We start from the raw sequence: 18248 nt of genomic DNA, 5'->3' as shown, positions 1-18248 counted from the left end.
TGCTGGGCTGTGCTGTGCTGTGCTGTGTGTGCTGTGTGTGCTGTGCTGTGTGTGCTGTGTGTGCTGTGTGTGCTGTGCTGAGCTGTGTGTGCTGTGCTGTGTGTGCTGTGTGTGCTGTGTGTGCTGTGCTGAGCTGTGTGTGCTGTGTGTGCTGTGCTGTGTGTGCTGTGCTGTGTGTGCTGTGCTGAGCTGTGTGTGCTGTGTGTGCTGTGTGTGCTGTGCTGTGTGTGCTGTGCTGTGTGTGCTGTGCTGTGTGTGCTGTGTGTGCTGTGTGTGCTGTGTGTGCTGTGCTGTGTGTGCTGTGCTGTGTGTGCTGTGTGTGCTGTGCTGTGCTGGGCTGTGCTGTGTGTGCTGTGTGCACTGCGCTGTGCGTTCCGCTGCCCTCTCTCTGCTGCAGGCAGGGCTGCACTGTGCCTGAAGCTCTGGCAACAGCCATGCTTGGCCAAAATACTCCAGCACAGAGCAGGAAAGGGGAGTGATAGACTGGAGACTGAAAGCCATAAAACTCCAGGAGCAGAGCAGAGGAATATTAGCTACTCCAGCTCCTTCATTTTTAAGTGTTTACGTCACCAGGCACATGAAGTTACACATCCTCAAGTGCCTCCTTTTTCTGATGAAGAGAAAAAAATTAAACAAGCACTGGCCTGGGACAGGGACTTTACACCAATTTTGTACTCCATCATTTATTAAAGCTGGTGCCACTTAGCATTATGTATTCCCTTTCCCCACAGAAATTTATTTTATGTGAGGCACTGCTATAAAGTAAAAACACCTACAAAGTTGCTTCTTACAAATGAACATGTTCTTTGGCAGGTCAGTCCATGTGGAAGGACTAACTCAGCTGACAGGAAACAGTTAAAGGGCTTGAAGCCACCAGCTTGTGTCTGGGAAAATTCCTCAGCCTTTGGCAATGGGTTCAGTATCAGCCCTGCATGACAGGCACAGAGTAGCAGCACACCCCAAATCCAATTTTCACTTGTAAATAGGAACACTGGTCATGGTACTACCCTCAGGTTTACTGTAGCAGCTACTTCTGTTTACAGCATTGCTGATTTCAGGCACCTCATCTATTTTTGCTGAAGCTGCTTATTTTCTAAAACTGGCAGATTCTGAACCATATGTTACAGGTTTAAAGTTCTTAGAAAAAAACTTAAAGAAAACTAACAATACAGCACAGCTTAAAGAATATCCCTCTACCCCACCCCCAAATCAAAGTAGTGAAAGAATACAGAAAGGACTGTAAGTCATGGCAGAATATCAAAAACCACAGTATGTCATTCTTCCCCTGCATGTCATTATGAAAAGGATATATCATTGTAGTAAAATCTAATAAGATCTAAAAGCTTGCTGGAACTCAACAGAAAAGAAAACCACAAGTTGAATAAACCACAGGTGACAAAGCTGGACCATCAAACCAGTACATAAGCCTTGGCAAACAATCCACTCTTGCTACATGTATTTCAAGTTTCAAATCAAACAAGACCACTGCCTCACTTCATCCAATATTTTCAACAACAAAAACCACTGAACTTCACCATATTAGCCTTATTTGAGTCCCACTTTCCCTTCTAGGAAAGCACCTTGTATTGTCTGGCAGACATTAGGGGTCTGTGATCCATTAAATTCCTCAGTTCTGAAAATGTTTATCTTGCTAATATTAACCAGTTGCATCCCATTTTCATTTTCTTTAACAGAGATCTAGGTCACTTAATTGAAAAACATGTTTTATTCCACCTTTGAAAAGGTAATGCGGACTGTTACTTCAGAAAGCAATAGGATAAAAACCTTTATTGTTCCACCTTTGAAAGAGTTCATTTTCTATGGGTATGAATTTTTGTAACATAATTTTGTTACATTAGAAACTTCAGCTCCTTAGAGGCTTAATGTGGAGTAGCAAAAACACCTTCAAAACCAATTCAATCCCATGTCTTCAAGTAAGATATCACTTGGGCACGAGGAATCTCTAGGATTAGAATCAGTTAGATCTTCCACCTCCTCCCTTTCCTGTGTTCTTTGTCCTCATTTCATGCCAAGCTTTCACCAGTGGTTCTCTGTTCTTCCAGATGAGCTCGTGGCCATAAGTCACATACCACCTGGGAAAGAAAGCCATGGTTAAAGTTAACTGTGACTTCCCTCTGCATCTGAGGGAAAACAGGCTGAGCCTGAAACCCAGGAAATACTCAGTGTAAGAGACAAGATAAACTAAGGCACAAAGAACAATATGCCTGCAAAACAGCAGGTAAGCCACTCATTCTCTTGACTGCAAACAGTTAACTTTGTTGTTCTTGTTTGTCTCAGTCCTGAGAATGAACAGTTTTCCTGCCTTTAATTTCAAGCTGTTGTGATTTCCACTTAGAAAGGCATAAAAAAATATCTCTATATGAATGACTGTTAAAACAGTTGTGTTGCTTGTGCTGATCCTTACTGACAACACCAAGGAAAAGTGTTCTTTCTTCTCCTATATAAATACAAGTGCCCCATAAAGAACAACCACGTTCCATTCAAAATGAATTTTCTTCTATTTGCACCTAAAGATGAATCTATCAAAGTGTTCTAGCTTTGTTTATATTCCCAGACAATTACATATGCTAATACATGAATATCAACAGAAGTGATTAGCAATGGAGGTTATGGAGGAGAGGCATGAGGGGAAGCAACCACATGGAAAGAGGTTGAAGGTTCTCTGCCAAGCCCAACTCCACACCTGAATCCTGAGGAACAAAAGCACTTTTCTGTGAGCCAGCAGCCAGTGAACTGGCCATCCCTTTAAATCAGACAGCTGATTTCTAAAGTGGGAGGCAATGTATAGAAAATACTTTTGCCATTCAACATAGGCCCTAAATAAGGCCCTTTCTCTTTTAGGATGAAGTGATCAAAATCATCACTTAGTAGAACAAACAGGTATAAATATGTAGGTGAGGAAAGCAAGAAACTTGCCAACTCCAGACCATTTCTACTGCAACTGCTATTCTCTTTTAATATGTGAATCTGCCTTACCAATGCAGACTGTTCCTCCTCACAATGAACAAGCTGATTCAGATCCATCAGGACAGAAAGCAGTTCTGAATCAGCAAGACTACATCAGATGCATTTGTGATAGCAGAGACAGGGAGAAAAGGAGGCTGTACAGCACAGGGCTTACTGACACCAAAGCCAAGAAATAGGGAATTACAAGCTGGTTTGCCTTTAAGTGTGGCCTAGTGAAATCTCAGGTAGCCTTTTCAAATGCCTACATAAAATATTAAAAATGCACCTAGCAACAGGTCTGCAATTGGGTAGAAAGGGAAAAATTCAATGTAGTTCAAACATGGAACAATACAGAACTGTTTCCTACAAACTTGTTTCTAGTAGTTCTTACTAATTAGGAAGAACTAATTTACTAATTTGTCCCCACAAAGGCAATACAGCAACACTGAGAAAACTGCACTAGAGGCTGCTCAAAGGAATTTGGCCTGAGCTTTTATTAACTCTGTAGCTCTCTGTAAATTTGCAATTAGAGGAAAAACACTGACACAAAGACATCTTTAGCTCTCTAAAGTTATTTTAATTTGTCTATTCTGTGTTTTGTGGGAATCTTCTCTGCCCTGTGACTCTCTTCAATGTGCTGGCAAGTGCAGGACAGAAACAGCCAGGCCAGGTTAAAGGACCACCTGACATTTAATCCATGATTCTGTGGCAGTTCAGCTCAATCCTTTCAGCTCATCAGTTAACAATGTTTTCCACAAAAATTTACAGCACTAAAAGGGTAACACTGAGTTGTACTCATTGCTAGTTAAGACAACTTTACAGAAAAAACCCCACACTTCAGCAACAGGAAGAGAGAAAAATACAGGAATAATTTAAATACAAAACAGAATTAGTAAATACAGACTTACATTCCAAAGAGAGCTCCTCCAAGGTGTGCAGCATGGTCAAAAAGTCTCCAGCCTAAAACAAGCCCTGCAGTGTCAAATGCAATTATGGCTTTTAAAGCCTAAAAGGAGAGAACATGGAATGGACAGGATCAGTCACAGCACAAAATGGCCACTGATAACAGTTTTCTATTCTAGCACAGAGCAAAAATTTGGAATCAAAAACATCCTATAGATTTTATATCGAAGAAATTACTGCAAAAAAGTTGTTTTAAAACAAGAGACTCAGTCTCCAACTGTATTGTGTGGTCAAAATACAGATGTGAGCAGCTACAGAATAGTGCAGGGTGGGAATGTGTCCTTTCTGAACACTCAGTCTCTTCCAATCTTCATTTTTAAAGCTACAAATACATTCCAAACTTGGGTCAGGAGGAAACAAAAAATACTTGAAGGAGCACATGCTATAAAAGACACCACAAAATATGTAATTGCAACATTCTCATTCTCTAATTCTGATGTAGCTTAGATTTATGTGCATCTGTGCTCCTGAACACAACTCTCTAGTGGATGGAACATGTGAGGCAGCATCCCTGTTATCTTATCTCATAGAAACATTGGTTGGAAGGCAGAAAATCAGGAAGGCAGTGAACAACTCCACAGCAGAGCAGCAGGAGCTGCTGCTGTACCATCTTCAGGCAAAGGCACCAGAACTGTCAACAGCAAGACTTTACTAAATGCCTCATTTCATAAAGACTGACAGATTTAATGCTAGGATGAAATGGTACTTTAGGCAGGATTTTTCCTTAAGCATGAGTGTTAGAATAGAAGCTCCATTGTTACACTGGCTTGTTTCATTTGAAAGCTCATCACAGTATAGGTAAGGTAGATTAAAGGACTATGTAAAGTTTAGATAAACAATTTTACAATTACATAGTTGGGCCAAAATCATTCCAATGTTTCTACTGCAATAGCTGATATTGCTCCTGTTTTGCAGTGAGCACTTGCCCATGGCAATGCTTTTTTCTGGGCAATGCTTTCTGTGGCTCTGCCTGTATTTCCACCCTGGCCACCTTTAAAAGAAAGATGCAGTTAAAGGGTAGCATGCAAAAAACCCCAGGTCAACCCAAGCAGAAGTGCAAGAAAAACATGAAGGCTACATCTAAGAATGTTTGTTCAAATCTATAAGCTTCACTTACAAAGAGTATTAAATCTCATGATCTTGGAATGACCTGGCTTAACTGCTTTAAGCAGTAAAACACCTTTTAAGTAGTGGACCAAACATGATTAACTTATTAAAGCAAGTTGAGATATACATGAGAAGCTTTTCTTAAATGTGGCAGTGGATGTGCATAAAACAACTTAATGAAACAAAAAAAAAAAAAAAAAAGGAGTCCTAGTACTACACACAAAGACAAGTCTTAGGAGCTTACTTCTAATTCCAAATGTGTTCCTGAAAGTATCAAAAGATGATATGAGAAGGCAAATGTTCCTCCAGGGCTGGAATATAATCTCAAGAAGTGAAATTCTGTGTTTCTCATCTTGATAAATTTTTCTTTAAAGACCACATACCAGTTTTACAGCAGCCTGTTTCAAGTGCTACTATAAAAATATCACCCTTCAGAAAGAACAGGATGTGTATCTAGGTTTCCTCAGACAGGTGAACCTGACTCCCTCCCAGCTTCTTTCACTTCTTGGGATTAGATCTGAAACAGACCCATGGAGGATGGTATTTAGGATAATTCTGAATTCACCACACTCTGCTGTAATGCCTCTGCTAGGCTGCACCAATTCAGAATTCCCTGTGACTTCTATGAGCCCTCTTCTCTTTCAAAATACATTTAACAGCTTAGAAACACAGAGGAAGAGGATACTGAGGAGAAAGGGGGAAATGTTTTGAGAGTAGCATTTCTTTGAAGTCCAAAGGCACTTACACTTCCTGCTGTAAATGTGAACATTGGAAGGAGGATGATGGCCAGTTTTGCTTCTGGCATCTTCGTGCACACGGCTGCAAGGACAGTCATTATAGCTCCTGACTGCAAACACAGGAAAATACATCAAAGCAAGCTAACATGTTACATAAGGGATAATATATTTTTCTGCATGTGAACCTGATTTCCTTTTAGCTTTTATTTTCAAGTGCAGCCCTGTGGCAAAACTCAAAGTACATCCATCTTCTGTCATCACAGAAAAGTTCCAAATAAAAATAAAACAACACGCCACTATTTAATTTCAATATCTGGAATTATAAATACTGGGGAAAAACATCCTTCAAATCCTCTAACATAATTAAGAAATACCCAATCCTAAATTTAAGATAATGATTTCTGGAAATGTGCTGTTTCTCAAGTAAACCCTAGAAATCTAATATTTATTAATCAAGCATAGACATATCTGATGAAGCAAAATCATTCTGAAGCTTGTACAAAACCAAGGAAAAGAATACATGGACAGGAACAAAAATCTTCTGTCAATGAAACAAGTAACTCCCTGGACTGTACACTAAATTGACCATGGGGTTTTGTATCCCTGAAATAATCTCAATGGAAAGGCTCTGAATGCAGCAAACTAATGCAATGTGTGGTAATTTCAGTAAGTTCAGACCAGTAAGACTAAGGGAAAGTAATTTACTCCTGATATAATTCATTCATGAGACAAAGGGACAATACACATACAGCATTTCCAAAAGTTCTAACTTCAGCACAGCTAAAGAGTTTTTTTCATTCTAACAGAATAATGAGAATCTGACTTTGGGCTTTTATCAAAATTATTCAGTTTAGTAAGTTAAGCCTTTAAAACCTGGCAAATGCCTAGGTTAACCTCAAATTTAATGCAAGTTAAGTGTTTTAAAATGTTCTACTACTAAAAACACTTGGAAAGAACTGGCAGCTACAGAAGCTCCTCAGCCTGCCTCATATTGTTCATCGTGTGAGACTTTTGGCAGGAGTGCTGCCCTTCCTGCACAGCATGCCCTACAACTTCCATTGGGATCACATGCTGAGTTTGATTGTCTGATTACATTATCTCTTTCCAAAGTATTCTATTTTTAATTAGAGAAGACTGCTACACAATTACAAAATACCATTTTTGCAATAAAAAGTTACGTAACGGATCTGCTCAGGGACAAGAGCTCCTGCTGTTCAGGACTCATTTCCAATCCTCAGCATTAAGTGGTGCTAGTTCTGGGCAGCTGCTGCAGCAGAGGGAACATTTCTGAAGAACAGACAAGCTGTTGCACAGGAGAACCAGTTCAGGAGAACCAGTTTGTACATGGTTACTTGACTGTGGTAAACCCTTCTAGTGTCCACTACCCCAAACATACTCTTGGCTTTTAAAGAGGTGAAAGAATAGAGCAGGCTTTCAAACTGGCTTCGAAGATCATGATGAGTCTCTCATATTCCAAGGTACTTACAGCTCCAAGGGATGGTTCAAACCTTCCCGTGGCCATTTTAGCAACATAACTGACAAAAGTGGAGATAACCCCTGAAAAAGAGAAATTACTACTGGAAATCATGGCAGCAATGCAGACCAGCATCAGAAAATACAAATTAACTGTCATCTCTTGTCACAAAAATTCCAAGAAACTGGATCAACAGCTGTTTGATTTTGGTAGTAAAGCAGGAATTAAAACCAGATACAGTTTTATATTTTAAAGCCCAGTATCTTAAACCCACCAAAAATCTGTATGACAGCAAAGTAGTACTGCCTTTAGTATAAAGCAATGTGTGGGACTGAACAATGGCCATCTGTCCTCATATATCTATTAACCAAGCACACATTTTACTTTTTGAACACATATTTATATTTTTTAAGTGTTGTAAATATATATATATTTAACCTTACCAGCAGAAAGGTACACTGCAATGAACTGCTCACAGCCCAGAAGAGAGACAATGCTGCTGGAAAAGCTCCACAGAACATACATATTTGCTGCCATGTGGAAGAGAGAGAAGTGACTAAATGTAGAGAGCAGCATGGGAGAACACAGGGCTCCTACAAAAGAGAGAAGCAATGCATATGAAGTCAGCATTTTAATTTGCTTCAACTTACACATCACAAAGACTAGAAATGCATCAAGAAACACTATAGGATAATTATGTCTAGATTCTCAAATACAAGCTAGGATGTAAACCCAGCAATGGAACAAATTTCCAATTCTAAGCAATGCCTTTTGCAAAGCAAGAACATATACCCCAAAGTTGTAATAATAGTCTTAGTTACCTACTGGGGACTGTTTCATAGAAAACATTATGACCTATGTTCTATGCTTTGAAAAAGAAAAAAGTATTTCATTTATATATGTATATGATGAAGGATTTTTAGTACATGAGCAGCCATATAAAATGAATTTGCAACATAGATGACCTCAGAGAAAAACAGTTTTCCTTTCTGCAAAAGCTACTAGCTCTCCTCACTGAAATGGCAGCCTTGAAAGTGCAAACAAGCCAATTAGCAGGTTTGAAGGTCAACATTATTTAAAACAGGAGTGTTTGGGGTGACAGGCTCAGATCTGGGCAGCAGATATCTTTTGCTTTGGAGTGTGTGGGGGAACTGGCTGAGTTTCCACTTTTTCAGCAGAAATTAAGATGTAGCAGGAAGTACCTTCCAAACAAGTTTGACTCCTTGTCCTTTTAATTCTTTTCTCTGCTGTAAAAATGAAACCTCATTTTTTAAATATTACTAAATTTTTTTCTAGGTTAATATCTTCAGCACATTTCATACACAGTGAAAGCCAAGTTGGTGCTTGGGTTTGTTTGGGTTTTCCCAATGTGATTGAAAGCACAGCTTTGAAGCAAGGACTGTACACAACCTACAGACTAATCCTTGTCTACTGATGAAAGCATGCAAGCACATGACTGATGATGGCTCTGTCTGCATCCCACAGAACATTAAAGGGGGGAAATAATCACATTTGAGTCTAGTTTATGAATGGCATTATGTAGTACAGCAATAGTACTCCTTCACTGAGTGCCTTGATTTGCACTCTGTCCAAGAAAGCAGTTTGGCTGCTGTCACTGGGAAAAGCCCCTCTCACCTTTATTCAGGCAGGAGCTGCATCCCACTGAAGGCAGGAAAAGGCCAGATAGCAGGCAACAGTTCTGATGTTACAATATTTAGAACAGCACCAGTTGTGTTTGTTTTAAAAAATCAGATCCATTACTCTTAACATTGTTCCCCTCAAAGCACTTCCTGCCTCGATGGAATAATGTGTTTGAGCAGGACTGAGATTGCTTGTGGGTGATGGAGCTCCAAGTAAGCCACATGCCACCTGAGCCTTCTGCAGCATCATCAGAGTTCTATTACACCTCTGTGCAGGAAAAGCACCTGAATTACTGTTCACTTACTGGAGGATGGATTTGAGGTGAAATATGTAAACATAAACCGTCGCATGCCAGGCAGTCTCCACAAACAGAACACAAAGACATTTGCAGCTATGATACCTAACAAGAGGGGAAAAGAAAGTATAAAAGCAAATTACCAATGTAATACACCATAATGCTTACTGAAAGCAAGTATTTAAAAAGCCAGCTTGTAGAATTGTACGTTTTCTTTACAATTCTGTTAAAAGCAATATCCACTTCTTACTTTGTACACAGTTTAGAAAAAGCAATGAAAAACACTGAAAGCTACATTTATATAGAGGAAGTCTTTCAGAAATATGACATTTAATTGCAACTGTTCTGACACACAGCGTAATGAATGTCCACAAAGATCTGTGCTGAGAAGGTCCAAGCTATGGTTTCAAACTGCTACATTCTATTGCAGAATCAATGAAAAAGGAGCCAGCTAAGAGGTCCCATTTCCTGCCCCTCTTGCTATTTATTTCTAAATGCCACTGATCTACTGCACAGTTGCATTTAACTGCACAAGAGGAGAGCACTGGGGGAACCATACAAATACACACTACATATCCTGTCCCTTTCTGGGGGGGAGTTTTGGTTTTAAGAAAACTGCAAAGTTGAATTGGCTTTGTGACCTTTGGGAGACAGCAAATACAGCTTTTTACTTCACAGATGTTATTGCTATCTTACTTTACTTTGAATAGGAGTGTAAATTATTGGAAACATAATGAAAATGTATTACTTCTTGTTTAAAGTGCCTTCTCTATTTCTGTCCAAGCATTTAGGCATTTAAAATGTTTTATAATACCAGGAAACATGAAAGGTGAAACAACTTAAATGGCATTTAAGTAACCTTACACTAACAACCTGCTAATAGAGATTCAGTAAATACTTAATATAGAATATATAGCAAGAGACAGGGCTCAGCTATTGGATTTGAATCAAGCTCTCATCAATTTTCTTGGACACATTACATTTATCTCAGGGATTTGGCATTAGGGTAACCAATCAGAACTACATTATAACCAAAGGAAAGCTCAAAGGCTAAATTTTTGCTACTTTTCATATGTCATATTGCAAATATGTAACTCTTAGGGAATTTTTAATTCCCACATTTCAGTGGAATATATCCACCTATTTCTTCTAAGAGCATTTGCTGTTTTTTATAATTCTATATCCACCTATTTCTTCTAAGAGCATTTGCTGTTTTTTATAATTCATGAGCAAAATATTGCTGGGGGTGGATTCTACTTAATCCTCCACACTCTCTCACACAGATGCACAGGAACTTTTTTAAGGCATACAAAAAATAGTTTGTGAGAAGGAGCAGTAGCAGAGATAGTGTATGTGCAGGTGTAAATTTCCACATGCTTTGTGCCCAACAACCTAAACACGGTATGAAAGCCATCTGTTTTAGTATACTGTACCTGTTTGCCATATTTCTCTTCCTGTGAATGTCTAATACTTGTAAGCTAACACAAACCTGTCACAGTCCGCTGACCCTCAGTCAGGTTATTCCACCAGCTGTTAACCTGGAACAGAAGTGTTGTCCATCAATGCCACCATGAAGCACTTGCAATTTCAGAAACAGCCAGGTAAAGCTCATACATTTTAAAGAATGGAAAGCATTTGTTTGAAATCTGTGAAGTAAATTGGTTTCAATTTTTTTACTTCTGATTGCTTTAGCTTTTCAAGTTGACATTTCCTTACTGAAGAAAAACTATCTACCCTCCTTTTCATAAAACACCCAATATGGATGAAGAGTTTCCCCAAAAAGAATGGGGCTATATCCTTCTGCACAACTCCAGTGGGTTTACCCTGCTTGCATTAAACAAAGATCTAGCCCATAATGCTGACTTTAGCAGATTAGCCAAAGTTAGCATAAATCCTGCCTCGACTAAGCCTCACCCTAATGCTAACATCACACCACCCACCTTTAAGTGATGCCACTTTTGTGCCAGGATCACTTTTGCAGAGGTGGCTCACAAGATGTGGAATCCATTCCCCCTTGCGTCCAGCTCACCCAGCCCTCCTCCAAGCTTAAAACCCCTGAAAAAGTTTATTTTGAGTGCAGTCAGGCCACAGACAAATTGCACCCCCCTTTCCCTTCCTCAGCTTTTGTAATCGTTTTGGACATATATTTTTTGCTACCTCAATGACCTTCCAACCATATTGATGGTGACAATGTCATAAAAATTATCTGCAGGTTGGAGGCAGGGGATGCAATGCTGTATGAAAGAAAGTATTCACTGTTTGATATTAAAGTAACAACTTCATTGCATTTTTTGTTTATTATCTGGCAGAGGATAGTCTTCAGTATAAGAACACAGAACAGATATGATTTTTCTAAAATACAAGGATTATATGCCCTCAGAAATAACAGGGGAATCCTGAACTCTTAGAAATAGAACTTACCCGTTGAAGATGGGGATTGGGAGTTTAAGCCTATTAACAACAGTGCAGTTTAGTTTTCTTTTTTGGATAGCTAATCACCACATCTTCCCCTTCAGATTTTGAAGGAAAACAAAAGTGTAAAGACATAATTATTTTAAAATATTAAGTGCTGATCATAATCTCCCCTGCAGTTCATATACACCAAGCAAGAAAGTCTGCTGGGATAAAGGTAATTTTCCTTCTAGCAGCTTATACGTGGCTCTGTGTTTTGGATTTTTGACCAAGACAGTACTGGGAACACACTAATGTTCTACATTCTGGTGAATGTAGAACATCATCAACACAACATCTGCACAACATCAAGATATTTTGCATTTCTCACTCTGCAGCAACAGGTTGCAACAAGTTGGAAGGGGACACAACCAAGCAGGTGATCTGAACTAACCAGAGATATTCCCTACCAAATAGGGAATTGGCATCTCCCCAAAAGAGGGGATTTCAGGAGCTTTAACATATTTTTCTCATGAACTGGTTGGGCACTGGTCTTTCCACAAGAGATTGTGAGTGACTACCTATGCATCACTTGTTTCCTTCTCTCTTCTCACACTTACTAAATAATTTTTTGGTGATTGTTTTATCTTCACCCCCAAAAGTTTTCTTGCTTTTCTTCTTCTCCCAGCCCACTGGGGGTTTGTGGGGGCCATGAGCAAGGAGCCACATGGAGCTCTGCTGCCCACCAGGGTTATCCCATGTGCCCATTTCCACAGCAGTGCTGGTGTGCACCATGCTGTGTGTCCCAGGATCCCAAACCTCTCCAGCTCCATGCTCAGCCCTACTTCCCTTGGAAGGAGACCTGAATGAGCACCAAGCCTGGTCTATCACAAACCAGTAGTAACCTTGAAACAAATGCAAGCATACATGAATGTTTAGGTTAGGTTTAAGTATACTTAATTAAAAACTAAATTACTGATATTTTTGGGATGCCAACTAAATTTATGACAAATCTTGCAGCACTTATTTTGTTCTTGCTGCCCAAACTTAAAAGTACTTGTGTGTCAGCTCTTAAAGTAAAAAAGCTCTCTAAAACCTTGTATTTTTAAGGGTTTAGAGGGTGAAAATATGCATTTCAGAAGTCACAGAACTGAAAAGCCTTAAGCATAAGACTGAGAATTTAATCTAGTTCTGTTCCCTGAGAATTCATGTTCACTTTTGAGAGCACTTAAGGTGAAGCAAGAACATTTGTTGGGGTTTTTTTTATGGTGCAAAAGCAAAAGGTACCTAGTTTAGATGAACAAATTCCTACTTCTGACCTCTCCTTCCTGCAGTTCTGGGTGAAGATGGCATTCTTCTCCATTTTTCCACTATAACCTTCACAGTGATATTGAGCTACAGTTTTCTAGAACTAATTTTATCAGTTTTCCTTGCACGTCAACTTATCCACTGTAACTTTTTGAGAAGCCAATATTCCTGCAAGTTCCAAATCAGAACAACCAGGACAAGGATGTGTTGTACAAACCACGCTCACAGCAGAAGAGACCTGAAGCTGTGCCTCGCAGGGCTCAGCCCCTGTGTGAGCAGCCGGGCCTGGTTTTGTGTACCTGCTTTCTGAAGTCTCCTCTCTTCTGCGGCCGCATTTTATCCATCCAGTCTGCCCGAGCCTCCTCAAAGTAGGTCTGGACGCGCGACTTGAGCGACTCATACTGCCAGATGGCGGCGGAGCCGAAGGCCGAGCCTGTGAACTGGGGATACCGGGCACGGGTCAGTGAACTGGGGATACCGGGCACGGCTCAGTGAATGGGGATACCGGGCACGGGTCAGGGAACAGGGGATACTGGGAATGGCTCAGTGAACTGGGGATACCGGGCACGGCTCAGTGAATGGGGATACCGGGCACGGCTCAGTGAATGGGGATACTGGGAATGGCTCAGTGAATGGGGATACCGGGAATGGCTCAGTGAACTGGGGATACCGGGAATGGCTCAGTGAATGGGGATACTGGGCATGGCTCAGTGAATGGGGATACCGGGAATGGCTCACTGAACTGGGGATACCAGGCACAGCTCAGTGAATGGGGATACTGGGAATGGCTCACTGAACTGGGGATACCGGGCACAGATCAGTGAATGGGGATACCGGGCATGGCTCTGTGTACTGGGGATACCGGGCATGGCTCCGTGTACTGGGGATACCGGGCATGGCTCTGTGTACTGGGGATACCGGGCATGGCTCCGTGTACTGGGGATACCGGGCACAGCTCAGTGAACGGGGATACCAGGCACAGCTCAGTGTACTGGGGATACCGGGCACGGCGCAGTGAATGGGGATACCAGGCACGGCTCAGTGAATGGGGATACCGGGCACGGCTCAGTGAATGGGGATACCGGGAATGGCTCAGTGAATGGGGATACCGGGAATGGCTCAGTGAATGGGGATACCGGGAATGGCTCAGTGAATGGGGATACCGGGCACAGCTCAGTGAATGGGGATACCGGGCACAGCTCAGTGAATGGGGATACCGGGCACGGCTCAGTGAATGGGGATACCGGGCACAGCTCAGTGAATGGGGATACCGGGCACAGCTCAGTGAATGGGGATACCGGGCATGGCTCTGTGTACTGGGGATACCGGGAATGGCTCCGTGTACTGGGGATTCCGGGCACGGCGCAGTGAATGGGGATACCGGGAAAAGGATCAGTGAACTGGGGATACTGGATAAGGCTAAGCAAACTGGGGATACCGGGCACTGCTCAGTGCCTGCCTCAGGCCCTGGCCGGGGCATCCCAGGCAATGCCACTCCCGATCACGGCAGCGGAACCTGTGGCAGAGCTGACCTCGGGACTCACAGCATGGCACAGCCCTTAAGGCTGGAAAACACCTTGAAGAGCATGAGTCCAAATGTCAGCACCACCACTGAGTTCACCATGTCCTCGAGTGCATCCACGAGTGTTTTCTGAACACTTCCCAGGGATGGGACTCCACCACTGCTCTCAGCAGCCTGTTTCAATGCTTTGCAACCCCTTCTGTTGTTTTTTTTTTTCCCTAACATCTAATCTAAATTTCTCCTTGTGCATCTTCAGGCCATTTCCTCAGGTTTACTGGATGTTCAGTGTCATGAGATGATGCTTTATAAAAAAGGCTCACAAACAAAACTGGATTTTACAAACAAAACAATGAAATTACTAAGTTCACCGAAATGGAATGAAACTGGGATAGCTTTACGGTATTTCTATTGATTGAGCTGAAGTTACACTGTATTAGCTGATTATAACGATACAGTTTTTAGCCAAGAACCTTGCGTTAACTTTGAGGGTCTGAGCAGCGAAGCCCAGGGAGGAAGCATTCCCCTGACACCGATGGAAGATGCTCCTTACCGACCCGCTCCTCCCAGCCGTGCACAGCACCCGGCCCAGGAGCCACTTACCCCTACGGCGAACAGGAGCGGCTTCACCAGGCGGCGCGGCGAGGGGCGGCCGGCGGCGGCGGTGGGTGACGGCGGGCAGAGGCTGCGGCGGGGCAGCGGCGGGCCGGGCCGCGCCTCGGCGGCGGCTGCCGGGGGCTCCTCGGGCCGCGGCCGCGCCCGGCGGAAACCCCGCCGCGGCTGCAGCAGCAGCAGCGCCAGCCTGCGGGGGAAACATGCGAACCGTCAGCACCGCCCGCCCCAGCCGCCTGTGCCCTCCCTCACCCTCCCCGTCCCTGGCCGTGCCGGCGGCACCTGTGCGGCCGCGGACCCCCGGCGCGGGCCCAGCACCGCCACGCCATGTTGGCGCCTGCCCGAGCGCTTCCGGGGCAAGCGGGCGACATCTTCCCGCCGATGGCGGGCGAGCCGCTCGGTCACCGCATGGCAAAGGGCGGGCGCGGTTCCCTGCGGCTCCCGGGCCGCTCCGCACGGCGGGTGGATGGGCGCCCGCGCAGCTCCCGGTCCCGCCGCCGAGGCTCGGCGGGCAGCGCCGCCGGGTCGGAGCCTCCCCGGGGCCGCCATGTCGGGTGGGTGGTGCCCGCTCCGCCGCCATGATGAGCGTGGCAGCGCCCTCACCGCCGCGGCCCCTTGGTGGGCAGCGCTGGCGCCGTGAGCTCGGGGCTGCCGTGATTTCCCGGAATCAAATATGCTGATTTGGATGGGACCCACAAGGATCATCGAATCCAGCTACTGGCTCCGCACAGGACCATCCCAAAGAATCCCACCGTGTACCCCTGAGTGTTGTCCAAATGCTCCTTGAACTTCGTCAGGCGTGTTATGTGGCCACTTCCTTGGGGAGCCTATTCCAGTGCCCAGCCACCCTCTGAATGAAGAGGCTTTCTCTAATAGCCAACCTAAATCTGCCTCGACACAATTTCAGGCCATTCTCTCAGGTCCTGTCACCGGCCACCACAGCTCAGTGCCTGTCCCTCCTCTTCCCCTCACGAGGAAGTTGCCATGAGGTCTCCAGGCTGAACAGACCAAGTGTCCTCAGCCTCTTCTCATATGGCTTCTCAGGACTCTTCTCCATCCTTGCGGCCCTCCTGTGGACACTCTGGAATAACTTAATATCTTTTTAATACTGTGGTGCCCAAAACACTCCAGGACTCGAGGTGAGGCCATGTCTAAGCAGAGCAGACCAGAACAATCCCCACCTTGGCCGAACTGGTGATGCTGTGCCTGCTGCCCCCCAGGACACAGTTGACCCTCTTTGGTTGCCAGGGCACTGCTGATTCATATTCAACTTGGCACTGACCAGGAGCCCCCGGTCCCTTTCTGTGACACTGCCTTCCAGGGTCTCATTCCCCAGTTTGTAGGTACATTGGGGTTGTCCCATCCCAGGTGCAGAATCCAGCACTTTCCCATTTTAAGCCTCACACAGCTGGTGATTGCCCAGCCCTCTGATTTATCAAGGTCTCTCTGCAGGGCTGATTTATTGAACTGCCCTCTAGAAGCCTTATGGAATAGGCAGAGCTTGTTTCTCCCTAGCCTGCCGCAGCCCAGGAGGTGCAGTGCAGGCTGGAGCTGCTGCCTCAGCATTGCCTTGCTCCATGGGTGGCTCCATATCACCTTGCCACATCTCAGCACCTTCCCTCCCTGGGCTCCTCTGCCCTGCCCCACCTCACTTCACCCCACCCCACCTTACCTCACCTCACCTCACCAGCAGGCTGCTCCAGCAAAGGGCTGCTGGGTGACCAGATTCCCACCCCACCAGCTCCTTCAGGTCTCTTCCCTGTATCTGTATCAAGAATAGTTTAGCCAGCAGGACCAGGGGAGTGATCATCCCCTGTACTCAGCATGGGTGAAGCCACACCTCGATTTCTGCATGCAGTTTTGGGCCCCTCACTTTAAAAAGGACATTGAGGCACTGGAGTGTGTCCAGAGAGGGGCACCAAGGTTTAGAGAGGTTCAGAACCCTTGTGTGATGAGGAGTGGCTGAGGGAGCCGGGGCTGTTCAGTCTCCAGGGGCTCAGGAGGGACCTCCTTGCTCTGTACAACCCCCTGGCAGGAGGCTGTAGTGACACGGGGTCGGTCTCTTCTGCCATATCTTCAGTGAGAGGGCCAGAGGAAATGGCTTTAAGCTGAGGCAGGAGAATCTGATTAAATATTAAAACATATTTTTCTGTGTTCAGGGGTCAGGCATCAGGACAGGTCGTGAGGGAGGTGATGGAGTCCCTACCCTGGAGGTGTCTGGACCTGGGGCTGGGTGACGTGGTTTAGTGGCTTAGGGGTACAGGAGCAGTGCTGGGTGGACAGTTGGACTGGGTGATCTGAAAAGTCTCTTCCAACCTCAGTCATTCTATGATTCTGTAGTTACCCACACATGCCTGAGCAGGTGCTACAATTGCCCCTGTGGTGCCCTTGGTGCCAGCCAGGGTGACTGCTCTCTGGCACTGTGCTGCTCTTCCCAGCACCATCTCCATGCCAGCAGACCTCTGCAGGGCTTGAGAGCTGTGTCAGCAGAGAACAGTCTGCTGTACACACCACCAGCCTCCTGAAATTAAATGGGAAAGCAGAACAGGTGTTTGCTTTGAAAGTAGCTTGTAAGTCTGAAGATGTTACATGCACCTTCCTGGTTGCCTGTTTTGCCATGGACATACTTACCCACATGATACCAGACATGCCTGGGCCACCAGGCTGAGTGCAGAGCTGCCAAAATCCAGCAGCAGAAAACACAGAGGTTTATCTCAAGGGCACACGTGGAGGGCAAGAGGCAGCAGTCACGTATTGCAGCAGGAAAGGTTCTGCTCAGGTGAGAGGAACATGCTCCACAGGAGAGTGTTGTGCAAATCCCAGCTCTGGAGACCCCTCTGTTGTGACTGGACAAGGCTTGGGTGACCTGAGCCAGCACTGAAACTCTGCTTTGGTGGGAGCTTGGATCCATGTGGCCCCAAGTTATTTTGTAGTTCATGATGTGAAGGCAAAAGTTAATAGCAAGATGAGAGTGATCTGCATATTATAATTGCAAGTAGTTATAAGACTGATTAGTTTATTAAGATGTTATGACAACTTCAGGAGCAAAATTACAAAGTCAAATTCTTTGGAAGTGCTAGGAAATTAATTAACATTGTTCCTCTTTTTTTTTTCTCTTTTTATTTCCCCTAACTAGTAGTGAAAAGATTTTGCCTTCTCACCCCAAGGTCAGTCTCTGACGAGAAAAAACCTCTGTGAGCTGTGGTAGGAAACTGCTCTAAATGGTTTAATACC

At 44.3% G+C, this 18248-nt stretch overlaps 1 protein-coding gene across 1 annotated transcript; it reads right to left on the bottom strand.

Moving 5' to 3' along the window:
• Positions 1 to 1707: 1707 nt before the first annotated feature.
• On the bottom strand, positions 1708 to 15343 carry PARL (presenilin associated rhomboid like). Its single transcript, XM_059478899.1, has 10 exons — positions 15267 to 15343; positions 15006 to 15204; positions 13183 to 13323; positions 10674 to 10722; positions 9194 to 9289; positions 7692 to 7841; positions 7261 to 7331; positions 5783 to 5884; positions 3876 to 3973; positions 1708 to 2093 (listed from the first exon to the last, which is right to left on the bottom strand). The coding sequence occupies exons 1-10, from the start codon at positions 15341 to 15343 to the stop codon at positions 1976 to 1978; spliced, it is 1101 nt and encodes a 366-aa protein (XP_059334882.1). The 3' UTR covers positions 1708 to 1975.
• Positions 15344 to 18248: the final 2905 nt, after the last annotated feature.

Source organism: Ammospiza nelsoni, chromosome 10 (genome assembly GCF_027579445.1).
Source record: "Ammospiza nelsoni isolate bAmmNel1 chromosome 10, bAmmNel1.pri, whole genome shotgun sequence".
In the NCBI taxonomy this organism is placed as follows: Eukaryota; Metazoa; Chordata; class Aves; order Passeriformes; family Passerellidae; genus Ammospiza; species Ammospiza nelsoni.
This window is presented reverse-complemented; position numbering and strand designations above follow the sequence as displayed.

Bases quoted from the DNA above. Each gene is read 5' to 3' on its own strand.
- PARL (XM_059478899.1), bottom strand. From the start codon at position 15,343: ATGGCGTGGCGGTGCTGGGCCCGCGCCGGGGGTCCGCGGCCGCACAGG. The intron at 13,324-15,005 runs GTAAGTGGCTCC...CGGTATCCCCAG, and splicing joins CGCTCCTGTTCGCCGTAGGG to TTCACAGGCTCGGCCTTCGG. The intron at 7,332-7,691 runs GTAAGGTTAAAT...TCTCTTTTTCAG, and splicing joins TGCAGTGTACCTTTCTGCTG to GGGTTATCTCCACTTTTGTC.